This window comes from Bufo bufo, chromosome 1 (assembly GCF_905171765.1).
Source record: "Bufo bufo chromosome 1, aBufBuf1.1, whole genome shotgun sequence".
Lineage (NCBI taxonomy): Eukaryota > Metazoa > Chordata > Amphibia > Anura > Bufonidae > Bufo > Bufo bufo.
The window spans coordinates 143,057,144-143,072,723 of record NC_053389.1 but is presented as its reverse complement, the minus strand read 5'-3'; the positions used below and the strand labels follow the sequence as shown (position 1 = coordinate 143,072,723).

Here is a 15,580-nt window from a genome sequence, read left to right as displayed (position 1 = left end):
CCAGGGCGCAGGGCGTGTGCTGTAATTAGTGAGAGTCTGATCATCTGAAGTTAAAAAGAGATGCCAGCAGTGATAAGGAGGGCGCCCCTTCCTTCTTTTGGGGGGCACACTCTTATATGACAGACATAAAGGTACTTTTACACTTTTGCACTGCACGGTGAGAGGCCACCGGACGAAAAAGTCGGACTTGCAGTACTTCGGCCGCCAGCCTTTCACCGCACACTGCCGTGCTGCATCGGAGCTCCGTCCCCATTCCCATTATAGTCAATAGGGATGGAGTGGCGACATGGCGAAATAGCGGCAGGACGGATCCAACAGGCTGAACAGCCTGTCGGATCCGTCCTGCCGCAAGTGTGAAACTAGCAAGTGTGAAACTACCCTAAGTTCTGCTCCTTATTGAATGTTGCTGTACTCGCAGTAGATGGTTCCACTGTGGGCGGGCTCAGGGCTGGTGGTCTGGTGGTGGCAGAGGCACTACTGTGGCAGGCACCAGGCTAGTCTGGACTGGGAGTCTGATGGGACTGACTTGTAAAAGTGCACTCAGACTTTTCTCTCTCATCTAACTGAAGACGCATGGTAAGGCCCCATTCACACGTCCGTAAGTGTTTTGTGGATCCACGGGCCCGTGGAGCCACAAAACACTGACATCGGTAATGTGCGATCCGTAATTTGCAGTTGCGGACAAGAGTAGGACATGTTCTATTTTTTTCGGGAACGGAATTGTGCGGGTCCGCAACTCCGTGTCCAGGCTGCACATCATGCAGCCCCATAGAAATGAATGGGTCCGCAATTCCGTTCCGCAAAATGCAGAACAGAATTGCGGACGTGTGAATGGGGCCTTATTGGTAGGTGCCAGACCAGATGTGACAACTCCAGACCCCAGAATCTGCTCTGCACCCCTATAGTATATGAAGTGGCACTGCCTTGGGGTGCCCCATTACAGGACCAATGATCCAGCTTCCAGCCCGTTACTCTCCTGGGGCAGAGGGCTGGTCTGGTGGTGGCAGGCAGTACTGTGGGACTTGTAAAAGTTACTCTGGAGTCCGGATTAATTGGTTCCTGGATCATGGTCCTCTAATGGGGCACTCCACCTACCATGTCGTCTTATGCAACTGCGGCATATGGCGGTTGATATGAGTGGTTCCGCAGATTGTGTGCGGACCAAAAATACAAATGTTTGAATGAGGGAGGCCTTACAAATAGAAAATCCACATGAATTTCTGTGTTTTCTGCACTAATTCCACGTGTTACTTTCTGTTTTTTGTTGCAGATTTTCGCGGATCTCAGCCACACATTGAAAAGGGTGAAAACAGCACAAAGAATTGGCTGCAGATTTCACAATCCAGGTAAGTTACCGCTCAGAAATAAAAAGAAAATTGTACAATCAGTTTGGAAAATATTATTTACTTTGCAAGTACTCTATAAAGCTACTTTCACACTAGCGTTTGGTGCGGATCTGTCATGGACAGATCCGTTCAGATAATACAACAGTCTGCATTCGTTTAGAATGGATCCGGTTGTATTATATTTAACGTTGCCAGCCAAGACGGATCCATCATGAACACCACTGAAAGTCAATGGGGGGCTGTTTTCTATTGTGCCAGATTGTGTCAGAGAAAATGGATCCATCCCTATTGACTTACATTGTGTGTCAGGTTGGATCCGTTTGGCTCCGTTTCATCATGCGGACACCAAAACACTGCAGGCAGCCTCCAGAGCGGAATGGAGACGGAACGGAGGCAAACTGATGCATTGTGAGCGGATCCTTTTCCATTCAGAATGCACTAAAGCAATAGGCAAAACTGATCTGTTGGCGAAATAAATAGCGGTAACTTCCTGGCCATAATTGAGCTCTTAGCAGAATATGATCCTGTAGCTGTTGCAGCAACCTCATGGGAAAGTAAAATATTTAAGCCCTACAATTCAAAATGAGCTTATTGATATTTTGTCCAATCATGTCCTCAATGATATCCTGTTAGAAGTCCAACAAGCTAATTTTTACTCATTGATCATCAATACAACACAGGATATTTCACGAACTGATCAAATGAGCCTGGTTGTCCGATATATTACTGTGGACAGAGATTCAAATATGAGGGTAACAAAAATTAATATACATGAGTCTTTTCTCGGTTTTCATCCCATTACAGATCAAAGTGCCGCTGGGATAGAAAACCAAATATTGGCAAGCCTTGAAAAAAAGGGACTTCCTTTAGACAAATGTAGAGGTCAGGGTTACGATGGAGCAGCCACCATGAGTGGCGAATATTCTGGTGTGCAGGCAAGAATTTTAAAGAAACAGGAAAATGCACTTTATGTGCACTGTGCGGCCCATCACTGAAATATCCAGTTTTATGACCACATTACAAAGCCTTTATTCGTTTTTCGGAGACAGCGGGAAGCGATGGGGCATTCTATCATCATTCACAAGTGAATCCTCTGTCACACTGAAAAAACTGTGCCCCACGCGGTGGTCTTCTCGCTATGACTGACTCACTGTTGGTCCTGCGTTTCCACTACCCAGATATTTTTAGGGCTTTGTCAAAAATTGTTCTGCTGTCATCAAAAAAAAGTGAAAGAGAGGAGGCTATGGCATTTAAGAAAAAATTGGAGTCATTTCACTTCATCTTTTTAATTGTTCTGCTATCAAAAATATTAAGCAGTGTAAACTCCTTGTCCAAAATTCTACAGTCTGAAAATATGGACTTGGCTAGAGCTTCTCAATTTATAAAAACTGCCATGGAAGGCCTTTCAGCATTCCGTAACAATTTTGAGAATGCCAAAACAGATGCCATTACCCTTGCAGAACAGTGGAATATAGCCCCAAAATTCGAAAGTAAGCAAATTCGCACAGTAAAAAAGCATTACGACGAACTGTGTGTCGATGAGAGACTGCAAGACCCCGAGGAACGGTTCAAAGTCATAGTTTTTTACCTGTGTCTGGACATCATAGTAAACCAGCTTGCCAACAGATTCCAAGGACTGAATAACGTTGTTGAACGTTTTAACATACTTCAGCCTGCAGTTTTATCATCTGTCTCAGATGATAATTTGTTTACAGCTGCATCAAAGCTGCAGGAAAAATACGATAGTGACCTACCCCCATCTTTCCCAGGGCAGTTACTAAAAGATGAAATCCAGAAGGCACCTACTGTAAAAGATCTTGCACACTTGCTCCTGGTTGAGAACAATGCACTGGCATCAAATATACCAGATGTGTGCATAGCCTTTCTGCTGTTTCTATCACTTCCTGTGACAGTGGCCTCTGCGGAGCGGTCCTTCTCAAAATTAAAACTAATCAAGAGCTATTTGAGAAGTACTATGTCAGACCAAAGGCTTTCTGGGCTTGCAATCCTCAGCATTGAAAATGTAAGAGCTAAAGCCTAGACAGCATTGTGGACACTTTTGCAGAAGTAAAAGCACGTAAACGTGTTTTCTAAGTAGTCTTCTGATTGAGTATACTGGTTCAAATGGTTTCAAAACTTCAGTTTTTTCTTTCTTCCGTTGAAGAAAGTCAGTTCATGCTAGTTACACCACCTGTTGTGGTAAAAAAGAAGCAGGATTCCAGCCAAATGTTTCATCCTAACCAAATTTTATAATAATTCAAATATTTTCAATTTAAAAACAAATCTGTCAGTTGTCTCCTCTTCAGATCTCCCCCTGCACAGCAGAATAACAAAAAAAAGGAAGCCTAGTAGAAGGCTTAGAAGTTTGCAGAAATTTGATAAGAAAAAATGCATTTAGCTATAAGATGGAAACAGTAAAAGTATTTCAAAGGGAGGGAAGTGAATGGAATTTCTCTGGAATATGCAGTCGGAGTGCTCCTAAAGCTGCTCAGGTGACAGAGCAACCATACGTAATGGGGTCACTTATCTGCCTTTGAAATGTAGCAGGGGAGTGTGAATCACAAGACAAAGCAGATATTTCACAGGTAGAAGTCTGTTTGGCTGTAGTTCTGCTTCAACCGTTTCAGTTCAGCATCAAAGGGAACTGGAAGTGAGGGACATGGAAGCTGCCCTTAAACCAGCAGACTACCTTGAATACTTTGACATAGACTCTGAACAAGCATGGAGATCAGGTGCTCTGACTGAAGTCTGACTGGATTATCTGCATGCTTGTTTCAGCCAGGTGTGTGATGCAGACACTACTGGTGCCAGAGAGACCAGGAAGACGGCCAGGCAACTGGTTTTGTTTAATAAGACACTTTAGGTACCCTTTCAGTTCAACGTTGACCGTTAAAGATAATTCTTCTTGTCTCACTGTTTACAGCTGCGTTGCACTCATTTTCACAATTTGTAAAGCTTTTTACAACTACAAATTATAATTGAATAATCCACCAGCTTTTACAGGCTTACAAATTCTCTGTCTTAAAGGGTTTCTATCACTTTGTTTCACCTATTTAGCTTTCAGACACTAGCGATCCGCTAGTGTCTGCTTTATCTAACCATCCTAATATAAGAGCTTATTGTCCTGCCGTTTAGCTAAAAAAAGAACTTATATAGATATGCAAATGAGCCTCTAGGTGCTATGGGGGCGTGATTAGCACCTAGAGGCTCCGTCTACCTTAACAAACTGCCGCCGCCCAGCGCGTCCCTCCAGCCCGCCCATCTCCAGCTGAAGCGATCCTCTCCGTGCGCGTCTCTGTTCTGCGCATGCGCAGTGAATGTCTGATGCTTCCCTGCTCAGACATCTCCACTGCGCCTGTTCCTCGGAGCACTATGACGTCATCGGCGCAGGCGCAGTGGAGATGTCTGAGCAGGGAAGCGATCAGACATTCACTGCGCATGCGCCGAATACGAGGCGCATCGCATTCCGGAGGAGATGGGCGGGCTGGAGGGACGCGCTGGGCGGCGGCAGTTTGTTAAGGTAGACGGAGCCTCTAGGTGCTAATCACGCCCCCATAGCACCTAGAGGCTTATTTGCATATCTATATAAGTTCTTTTTTTAGCTAAACGGCAGGACAATAAGCTCTTATATTAGGATGGTTAGATAAAGCAGACACTAGCGGATCGCTAGTGTCTGAAAGCTAAATAGGTGAAACGAAGTGATAGAAACCCTTTAATCACTTGCAGTGTCCAGCTCTTGGCTGGGGGATAGGAGACCCCAAAGAGTTTAGACATGCACTAAATGGAAATTCTCTTTATATAGCAGCTGCACACAGAGATGGCAAAATAAGTGAACATGTGTACAAGGAATGTAGTAATATTGTTTTTTTTTTAATTCTTTTTTTTGTAAATGTAGGTTACATATTTAACATGTTCGTTTGTTTGGTGTTCAACGTTTTAAGTGTTTTGTTGTTTATCGGGTTTAAAAAACAATTTCACGGAGGAAGAGATAATAACAAGTACAGTTTGAAGTAAGTATAAAAGAACGGATGGGTAGTATTGTGTGTTTAGATCCAATCGTAAAGCTTTCCCCTTTCCCTTCTCCTTTACAGGTAACATTTAATGATGACACATCAAGAAGATGAAAAAGACTACGAAGAGGACACTTCACAACTAGTGAACATACAGGTCTTACAAGTAAGTCTAATATCCCCCAGCCCCCCACCACACACACACTTTATGTTTAAATACAATTACTAATTATTATTTTTTTCCAATTCTTCATGTTTCAGATTGGCCACTTTATCAGTTACTGAATGGTTTTCAATTTTGAATTAAAAGGTTCATATACTTATTTGTTTTTCCTCTGACTTTTCTATGCTCATGGCGGTGGGAGATCTAGGATGGGTGTTTGCGTTGGAGCTCTGGAAGGGGTGGTAGGAGGCCCGATAGATATGTGGGGGGGGGGGGCCCATAAATTTTTTTTGCTATGGGGCCCATGCATTTCTAGCTACGCCCCTGGTGGGAATTGTAGTTTTAGAACAGCTGGAGAGCCACAGGTTGGCCATCCCTGTCCTAGAGGCTCGTTTGCATATATTTTTTTAATAAAATGAACAAGGGACCAACACAGATACCTTCAGCGCACACGTAACAGGTTAGCCAGTTTCATAGGTACAAATCTGCTGAAAGATGCCCTGTAACAATTAGCTGGGGGTCAAGCTGCTGGAACATCACCGGAAAAACTACCAACTCTGCAGGATTTACTGTATATTATATGGTGCACACTGAAATCAATACATTAATGGGTAAATGAGACCGCCCGTGTTTCAATCCTCTCAAATACAGGTATGATCACCCTCACCACGCCAAGGAGAAACCAGGGTCCACAGACGTCCTTTGCTTTAAAACATCCTGTGGAACATCAAAGTGCGCTGATAGTGAAGCACCGCTATTTTGATCTTAATAAAACTGCGCTGTTATACTCACAAGCGCATGCAGGTTACAGGCACATCAAGTGAATTCAAGTCTTTTGTCTTTAATATAAGCTCAAACGATATATCATCCTAGGAAAAAGGTCGCTTCCATAGTGAAATATCATTAATCACTGTATATAAAAGAGGTTTATTGTACTCACAAGCGTCTTTAAAAACAAGTGTTTACAACATAAGTCCCATATCCTCAAACAGCCCCTCGGGCTGTTTGAGGACGCGGGACTCGGGCTGTTTGAGGACGCGGGACTTGAACTGTTTGAGGACGCGGGACTTGAACTGTTTGAGGACGCGGGACTCGGGCCGTTTGAGGACGCGGGACTTGGGCTGTAGGCGCTTGTTTTTAAAGACGCTTGTGAGTACAATAAACCTCTTTTATATACAGTGATTGATGGTATTTCACTATGGAAGCAACCTTTTTCCTAGGATGATATATCGTTTGAGCTGATATTAAAGACAAAAGGAGACTTGAATTCACTTGATGTGCCTGTAACCTGCATGCGCTTGTGAGTATAACAGCGCAGTTTTATTAAGATCAAAATAATGGTGCTTCACTATTAGTGCACTTTGATGTTCCACAGGATGTTTTAAAGCAAAGGACGTCTGTGGACCCTGGCTTCTCCTTGGCATGGTGAGGGTGATTATACTTGTATTTGGGAGGATTGAAACACGCGCGGTCTTATATACCCATTAACGCTTTGTGTGAATTTAACCCACAACACTTTGGAGACTCGCTGCATATTCCATCGAACTACGGACTGGAAATATTGTTTTTATTACTGAAATCAATACATGGTTACAGCAGGTCCTGGAGAGTAAGAGATGGCCTTTGTTGCAGCTGGCTAACAGAGGAGGGTCTAACTATGAAACACATATGCCCCTTATAGGATATATGGACAGGGGTTGTCCCCAACTTATCACATGAAGAAGACAATGATTACTTATGTAAATCCTTCAGAACACAAATTTTAAAAGTAATGCAAGTAAAGCGCCATGCTGCAAAATCTAATGCCTACAAAGATCATACTGTATCTGCTAGAATGGGTTGGTAGCTGATGGATGGGTGGGGGATTTGCTGCATCAGGTCAATCAACTTAAAGGGTCACGGAGTTCAAATAAAAATGTGATGTAGAGATATATCAAAAGTTTTGATCAATGGGTTAAGAGTGCTGAGACCCCCCTAATCGCTGGTATATTGTGCTCTTTCTACTCGCTGCAGAGGATGGAACTGAGATGGGTCTATAGACTTCTATTGAGCCTGTCTCCTGCAGCGAGAAGAGAGTGCGATATACGGGCGTTCTTTCTCCTCGTTCTAGTGATCGGTAGGCAGGGGCGGATTGGGAACTTAAAATGGCCCCATGTTGTAGGTGGGTCCAAATTGACAAAAGACGGGACAAAACAAGTAGGCAGGGCCCCCTATACAATAGTGCAGCACAGACTACCGCCCCAGCGGAATCAAATAACACAGGGCAGCACAAACTACTGCTGCCCCAAACACAATATTCAACTGTATCACAGTTGAGTTCAGGAGATCACCTGTGGTCGTTGATCATTATGTACCTGACCTGCGGGCATCAAAAGAGCTTGAGTGGCCCTCTGGGCATCGGGCCACCGGGAAATTTCGCTGTAGGGTCTATGGCCAATCCGACCCTGTCTATAGAGGTTTCTGTACTCAGACTCCCACCAATTAAAACCTTGTGACCTTTTAAGAATGAAAAGACAGTATATGGTGCAACCTGAAATCCCAGAGGATCCCCCCAAGATGTGGTGTCATGTTACACCATAGCACTAATGAAAACCCCTCAGCTCATAGGTGGGGGTCCAACCCTAAAGAACCCATTCATTTAAAGATCTCACAGTTTTTCCCCCCCATGACTCTCCCGGTAGAGGCCTTGAGAAAGCGTCACACAACGCAAAACGGTCGTAGGCCGGCTTGTGGTGCTAATCGTCATGTCTCCCGCGTCGTGCACTGATTTCCAATAAATGTTTTACTGCCAGGGCATGGGATCGCGCAGTAAAATAGATGGCAATGCGCATGCGCAAGACTTCGGAAAGCGAAGCCGAATTAAGGGGCAAGAGGGGGCGTGGTTACCTTGACTTGAAGCTGACATGCAAATTAGCACGGACGGAGGATAAAAGATTGTTTTCTGACCTTATGCAGCATCGGACTGCAGGATGAAAAGTATGATTAGTATCACACTGCGGGCTACCCTGAGGTACTGCTGGCGGGTTTACATGCATTTAGGAGGTGACAGGTTCCCTTTAATTGATCCATTGTAAAAGGATAGATAAAATATATATATACAGTACAGACCAAAAGTTTGGACACACCTTCTCATTCAAAGAGTTTTCTTTATTTTCATGACTATGAAAATTGTAGATTCACACTGAAGGCATCAAAACTATGAATTAACACATGTGGAATTATATACATAACAAACAAGTGTGAAACAACTGAAAATATGTCATATTCTAGGTTCTTCAAAGTAGCCACCTTTTGTTTTGATTACTGCTTTGCACACTCTTGCATTCTCTTGATGAGCTTCAAGAGGTAGTTCCCTGAAATGGTTTTCACTTCACAGGTGTGCCCTGTCAGGTTTAATAAGTGGGATTTCTTGCCTTATAAATGGGGTTGGGACCATCAGTTGCGTTGAGGAGAAGTCAGGTGGATACACAGCTGATAGTCCTACTGAATAGACTGTTAGAATTTGTATTATGGCAAGAAAGAAGCAGCTAAGTAAAGAAAAACGAGTGGCCATCATTACTTTAAGAAATGAAGGTCAGTCAGTCAGCCAAAAAATTGGGAAAACTTTGAAAGTAAGGGCTATTTGACCATGAAGGAGAGTGATGGGGTGCTGCGCCAGATGACTTGGCCTCCACAGTCACCGGACCTGAACCCAATCGAGATGGTTTGGGGTGAGCTGGACCGCAGAGTGAAGGCAAAAGGGCCAACAAGTGCTAAGCATCTCTAGGAACTCCTTCAAGACTGTTGGAAGACCATTTCAGGGAACTACCTCTTGAAGCTCATCAAGAGAATGCCAAGAGTGTGCAAAACAGTAATCAAAGCAAAAGGTGGCTACTTTGAAGAACCTAGAATATGACATATTTTCAGTTGTTTCACACTTGTTTGTTATGTATATAATTCCACATGTGTTAATTCATAGTTTTGATGCCTTCATAGTCATGAAAATAAAGAAAACCCTTTGAATGAGAAGGTGTGTCCAAACTTTTGGTCTGTACTGTATATATACTCACTGGACAGCTCATCAGTCAGTGTGAGGCCCAATTCATCCAGGACTTGAGAGACCACAGCATCACTGCAGATGGAAGAAGAGAGTCATTCATTACACAGCACTGATGGAACAACAGTTACTATGCCTGCTACACCAAAAAATGGCATAAAAAAAAATATATAAAATAAAATAAAAAGTTACAAACCGTAGGTTTGCAACTTTTTAAATACCACTGCTGTTAATTTTAGTTGCAATTGGCATTTCTACTCCCCCCTCGCCAGTTTCTGAAAAGAGGGAGTGGAAAGAGCGAGGCCATCAGCCCCAGCAGATTCATCATTATTTACACCAGTTTTCAGTCATAAACGATGAATAAAATGGATTTCATTACAGGTACATGGAGTGCAGGAGGATGCACTTAATTTATGATGAGGTGGAAGCCTTTTTTTATTCTATGGAAGTGGGGGGCGATTTAAACATTTATATTTATTTTTAATTTAAGTTTTTTTATGTTTTTGGTATTATTTTGAAGCTCATATTTGCGCCTAAAAAATTAAAATTTTAGTTTTTAAGTCTGAACAATCATGGATTTTTTACATCCATTTAATGTTCAAAATTGTGAATTTCTTATGTTGGCCTGCCACCAGCTGGCCAAAATAAGAATTGCAGCTTAAATGTCCTGGGTCTCTTCAGCGAAACCTAGCGCATTTAAATCAATTACTGGCATCCTCACTGTCCGCAGCAGATGCCAGTAAGAAACTGTTTTTTCACCCTTTAGATGCCGGGTTCTCACTTGATCATAGCATCTAAAGGCTTTAATTACCGCGATTGGCATTACTGCCGAGCGGGCGCCATGCTTGCCCATCGCTCCAGCGCTCTACGCCGCTGGTAGGAAAGGGGTTAAAAGGGGTTGTTCTATTACAAACAATTAACCGCACAATAAGGGATAAGTGTCTGATTAGCGGGGGTCCAACTCACAGAGCTGAATGAAGCAGCAGTACGCATGCATGACCACCGCTCAGTTCAAAGATGGGAACACATGACCCTTAACCATCAAACACTTATCCCTCTATCCTGTGGACAAGGGATGATGTTTGTAATGAGACAAAACATCTAAAGAAAAGGTCTTAAAGTTGATGGGGTTCCATATTATAAATGCTAAAAAAATGCTAAACTCTGAATGACACCACATTTTAGAACGTGTCTACGTACGTCTCTTCATCGTCTTCGTCACCCATGGCGTCGTCAATGGCATCATTCATCATTTCCTCCTTTATGTCCATAATTTCTGATTGCTTTTCAAATTCCATCATTATCTTCTGGATCTGAGGAAGCTTCAACTACAAGAAAATGCAGGAAAAATAAAGAATGAAGAAGAAATCTCCAAAACTCAGAAAGCGAGAGAGGAGAAATACTGTGGTAAGATGGTAGGAGCCAGTGAGACATTTCTAACCACTCTGGCTCCAACCTAGCTCCAGCTGAACACAAAAACTTTAGGGATGACTGTAGTTAAACCCAATATCCCAGAATCTGAGATATGGGGAGCCACTTAAAAGAATCCTCTGACTATAGACAAGCTTCTGTTGCCCCTGTGATATGGAGTCCATGACTAATAAACTAGCGGCTCTGCTGGGTCAAAAATGCAATATCTGACCATGTAGACCTGCTACTGCCGCAATGTTCCATAAACTGAACCTGTTGTAGTTTGTGCCATAAGTGCAAAAACACTTCATCCCAGACACCAGCCTTTGGCTGTCAAAACATGCTGGGGGCTGTAGTTTTGCAATGGCTGGGATTTCCACCATACACTGTTAAAGGGGTTGTCCGGGTTCAGAGCTGAACCCGGACAGAACTCCATTTTCACCCCGGCAGCCCCCCTGACTTGAGCATCGGAGCAGTTCAAAAGAGACCTTGCCCTGCGCGATACAGCGCAGGGCAAGGGAGCGCATCGGAACATGAGATGCTCCGATGCTAGCCTCAGGGGGGCTGCCTGGGTGAAAATAAGGGTATGTCCGGGTACAGCTCTGAACCCGGACAGCCACTTTAATCATCACATTTGTAGCCCTGTGCTTCTCAGCAGTGACTCCTAATGACGCTCAGTATGGTAAAGATGAGCTGCTCTGTACCTGTCTGTTCATGGTGGCCATGGCTTTAGAAACCCCTTTCATAGCCTGGGCCATGGAGTTGTTAGACTTCAGGGTCTGGATCTTTAGAGACACGGCCTGGATGTTTGCCTTCATCGTTATGAACTTCTTCATGTATCGCCGCGTTTGGACCATATCGTTAGCCATAATTTTGACAGAATCCTGGAGATGACAAACAGCATCATTAAATTGAGGTACAGCCGGCTGATAATACCTTTTCTTAAAGTGTCAGGTACCAAAGTCTGGAGCTTAGGAGGAGCAGCTGTTAACAGTGTCACATATGGATGTAGAGGGGATCCTGGGGGAAGGAAATCTTCTGGACTTTCTGTCACTCATCTCATCAACAAAGTCAACTTGTACGAAACAGTTGAACACAAGGGATAATAGATGATATTCAACCGCTACACTGGACACCTCACAGCCATGATTCCTGTACCGTAATAATCAGCTTATATACAGGTGCTCTGACGTAAGGCTGCCACACACACCACATATGCCATCTGCTCAGTTACCCACCATTTGCCCCTGTTTGGCCATCTTTTTAATGTCGGTTATGATTTTCTTCTCTTGTTGCTCCAGTTTCTGCTTCTCTCGGTCGAGCTCCCTCATGGCCTGGGTGAGCACCCGCTGGTTCTGCCTTAGCATCTCCTCTGTGGTCTTCTGGTGGCCAAATAAAAAATCCATCTTTGCTTCTTAGATCTAATAGGAGGAACCACTACAAGGTCACAGCCACTGATAAAACTGTTATTTAACAGATAGCCCCGATGCTTGGACCTGTGTCCCCAATGACAACCCTTCCTGTCCTACACTCTGGAAGTTAAGCTTTGTCATAGGGACATCTTCCCAATCAAAATCACTGTCTACACTGGTTGACATGATTACTGCCAATAAGAATGTGAATACTGAAAGGAATCCTAACAATGTCCAGGCTAGAGCAGAGAACAGGAAGTGTTATCATAGGGCACAGAAGGATCAGCCATGTCCTTTCAATATCCTGATCACCTCTGGGAATTAAAGGGTCTACTAAAAGGTGCTCCACATGAAGTTCTCCATACTGGGGACTCAATGGGCTTCCATGATGTACGAGGACTTTCTGATTTGTTTTCATGTACAGTAATGAGATGTCGGTGGTCCTAAAACTGGGCCCCCCACTAACCTCTAGAATGAAGGGCTCCTGAGGACAGTGGACATCTTCTATGCCAAACACAAGAGATGGAGCACTAGCAAAACACACTGATAACATGGAAGGTGCAAGGAGGTCCTGGGTGGTCACCTGCAGGCAGCAGCTTGAACGTACTTTGGCATTTGCAGCAGGATCAGGGTTTGCCCAAATTAATTGGCGACTCCAAAAAAACAGCAGCAGTGAAATCAAATGTTACACTGTCACGATCCCTACTCAATAGGTCACGTCACTGGGGTGAATTATACTCATCAAGTTACCACAGAAATTCCCACCCACCTATTCTAGATGACGGAATTATGCTAACTTACTCCCCTAGATTCTAAAACCCCAATATTTTCTATCACAATATCTGCCACCACCTATACTATAAGGCAATAGGGGCCTATACTCAAATATTCTCTCAACCCAAATTTAACACAGTAACACAGGTTATCTACATGGGACCTAAAATCCTCTGAAACACTACTGGTAACGTTATTCCCTCCGAAAGAGCAAGTTCTATAAGACCACAAGGAAGGCACTTATTAATGTTTAAATTTAATACACAATAGTGCAGTGCAATACAAAAAGAAAGTATCAGATAAAAGATAAAAATATACATACAATAACAATGCAGTGAACAGATAAAATAAAAAGGATAAAATACTGAATATTGGCTTACTGTGATGCAGCAGTTATATTCTGGCTGTGGAGACAGCTGAAGATATGGGCAGTCACTCCAAACGATGTGGATCCCCAAAATGGCTGACAATTACCTGTTCCCAAACACCCATTTTTATCCCCCCTCAGCCGAGGGGTGGGCTGTGAGGGAACCTCCTTCCTTTCGGTCCGGCCTTCTGGGACGTCTGATATTATTCAGGTTTCTGCCCCGACTTCCCAGAAGACTGACTGAGGTGGCAATATGAATCACGGCGATTCCTCGCTGTATGACAGGGACTGCGGGTACAGGTATTATCCCATAATCTGAGTCACTTTGTCCCGGTCATACAGACACCAAATATGATTGAGTTATGAATTCCAGAAGGCCAGATCCTGAATACCGAGAAATGCCTCCTGTCCAGTATGGCGTCCATAGGCTCTGCCCAAAGCCCATGTCAGGCTGAACACAATTATTAGGGTTCTGAGGCTGTGGGTGCCATGAGGTCGGAGTTATGTCTTCTGATATTATTTCATTCATCTACTGAATGGGTTAGACCACCCACTGGTTTAGCAGCCAACATGTCTAGGGTGGCTGTGCATTTTAAGTATCTCCCTCCCAGGTCTTCATTAGGATGCCCAAATGGTTTTCAATTAGCAGGCCAGTGCTAAATGGGGGCTTCCTCTGAGAATGGGGAGTGTCTCACCTAGTCTTCAGACGGGCTGGCATCTAGTGGCAACATTTGCATTTGCTTAATAGATCAATTAGCCACTGCTATACAATTAGCTATTGATGATGTAAGTTTAGGAGAATATGAGATCTATCTATATATCTATCAAGAAAAAAAAATTGATATAATGAAGGAATTCCACGGCACATCCAAGGAGTAAAATTAAGTATAACGGCTTTATTCACCAGACACGCAACGTTTCAATCCGCTTCCTAGGATCTTTCTCAAGCAATGACAAAACATAATGGTGCAATGTGCATATTTATATAGGTTCACATAATCAATCATTAATTACTCTGGTTAATCCAATAAACTATCAAATGTACAAAAATACCACATACACTGCGTGCAGAATTATTAGGCAAATGAGTATTTTGACCACATCATCCTCTTTATGCATGTTGTCTTACTCCAAGCTGTATAGGCTCGAAAGCCTATTACCAATTAAGCATATTAGGTGATGTGCATCTCTGTAATGAGAAGGGGTGTGGTCTAATGACATCAACACCCTATATTAGGTGTGCATAATTATTAGGCAAGATGCCACTTGCCACCAGTTTGGCCATATTTCAGAGCTGCAACATCACTGGAGTGCCCAAAAGCACAAGGTGTGCAATACTCAGAGACATGGCCAAGGTAAGAAAGGCTGAAAGACGACCACCACTGAACAAGACACACAAGCTGAAACGTCAAGACTGGGCCAAGAAATATCTCAAGACTGATTTTTCTAAGGTTTTATGGACTGATGAAATGAGAGTGAGTCTTGATGGGCCAGATGGATGGGCCCGTGGCTGGATTGATAAAGGGCAGAGAGCTCCAGTCCGACTCAGACGCCAGCAAGGTGGAGGTGGAGTACTGGTTTGGGCTGGTATCATCAAAGATGAGCTTGTGGGGCCTTTTCGGGTTGAGGATGGAGTCAAGCTCAACTCCCAGTCCTACTGCCAGTTTCTGGAAGACACCTTCTTCAAGCAGTGGTACAGGAAGAAGTCTGCATCCTTCAAGATAAACATGATTTTCATGCAGGACAATGCTCCATCACACGCATCCAAGTACTCCACAGCGTGGCTGGCAAGAAAGGGTATAAAAGAAGAAAATATAATGACATGGCCTCCTTGTTCACCTGATCTGAACCCCATTGAGAACCTGTGGTCCATCATCAAATGTGAGATTTACAAGGAGGGAAAACAGTACACCTCTCTGAACAGTGTCTGGGAGGCTGTGGTTGCTGCTGCACGCAATGTTTATGGTGAACAGATCAAAACACTGACAGAATCCATGGATGGCAGGCTTTTGAGTGTCCTTGCAAAGAAAGGTTGCTATATTGGTCACTGATTTGTTTTGTT

The 15,580-nt window shown here is 43.6% G+C and overlaps 1 protein-coding gene and 1 long non-coding RNA gene across 3 annotated transcripts in view; one reads left to right on the top strand and one right to left on the bottom strand.

The window, feature by feature from the left end:
* Positions 1–12,371, bottom strand: part of LOC120999223 (charged multivesicular body protein 2a-like) — a 51,318-nt gene extending 38,947 nt beyond the window's left edge. The window contains exons 1-4 of one of the 2 annotated variants that reach the window (XM_040430100.1): positions 12,204–12,371; positions 11,670–11,849; positions 10,744–10,883; positions 9,569–9,630 (exon numbers count right to left, since the gene is read on the bottom strand). In XM_040430100.1, the coding sequence (XP_040286034.1) occupies positions 9,569–9,630; positions 10,744–10,883; positions 11,670–11,849; positions 12,204–12,371 (550 nt within the window). The remainder of the gene's footprint in view (positions 1–9,568; positions 9,631–10,743; positions 10,884–11,669; positions 11,850–12,203) is intronic. The other variant, XM_040430098.1, reaches the window with a different exon arrangement.
* On the top strand, positions 1,261–5,527 carry LOC120999230. Its single transcript, XR_005778509.1, has 3 exons — positions 1,261–1,346; positions 5,242–5,356; positions 5,438–5,527. It is a non-coding gene; the product is annotated as an uncharacterized LOC120999230 (long non-coding RNA).
* Positions 12,372–15,580: the final 3,209 nt, after the last annotated feature.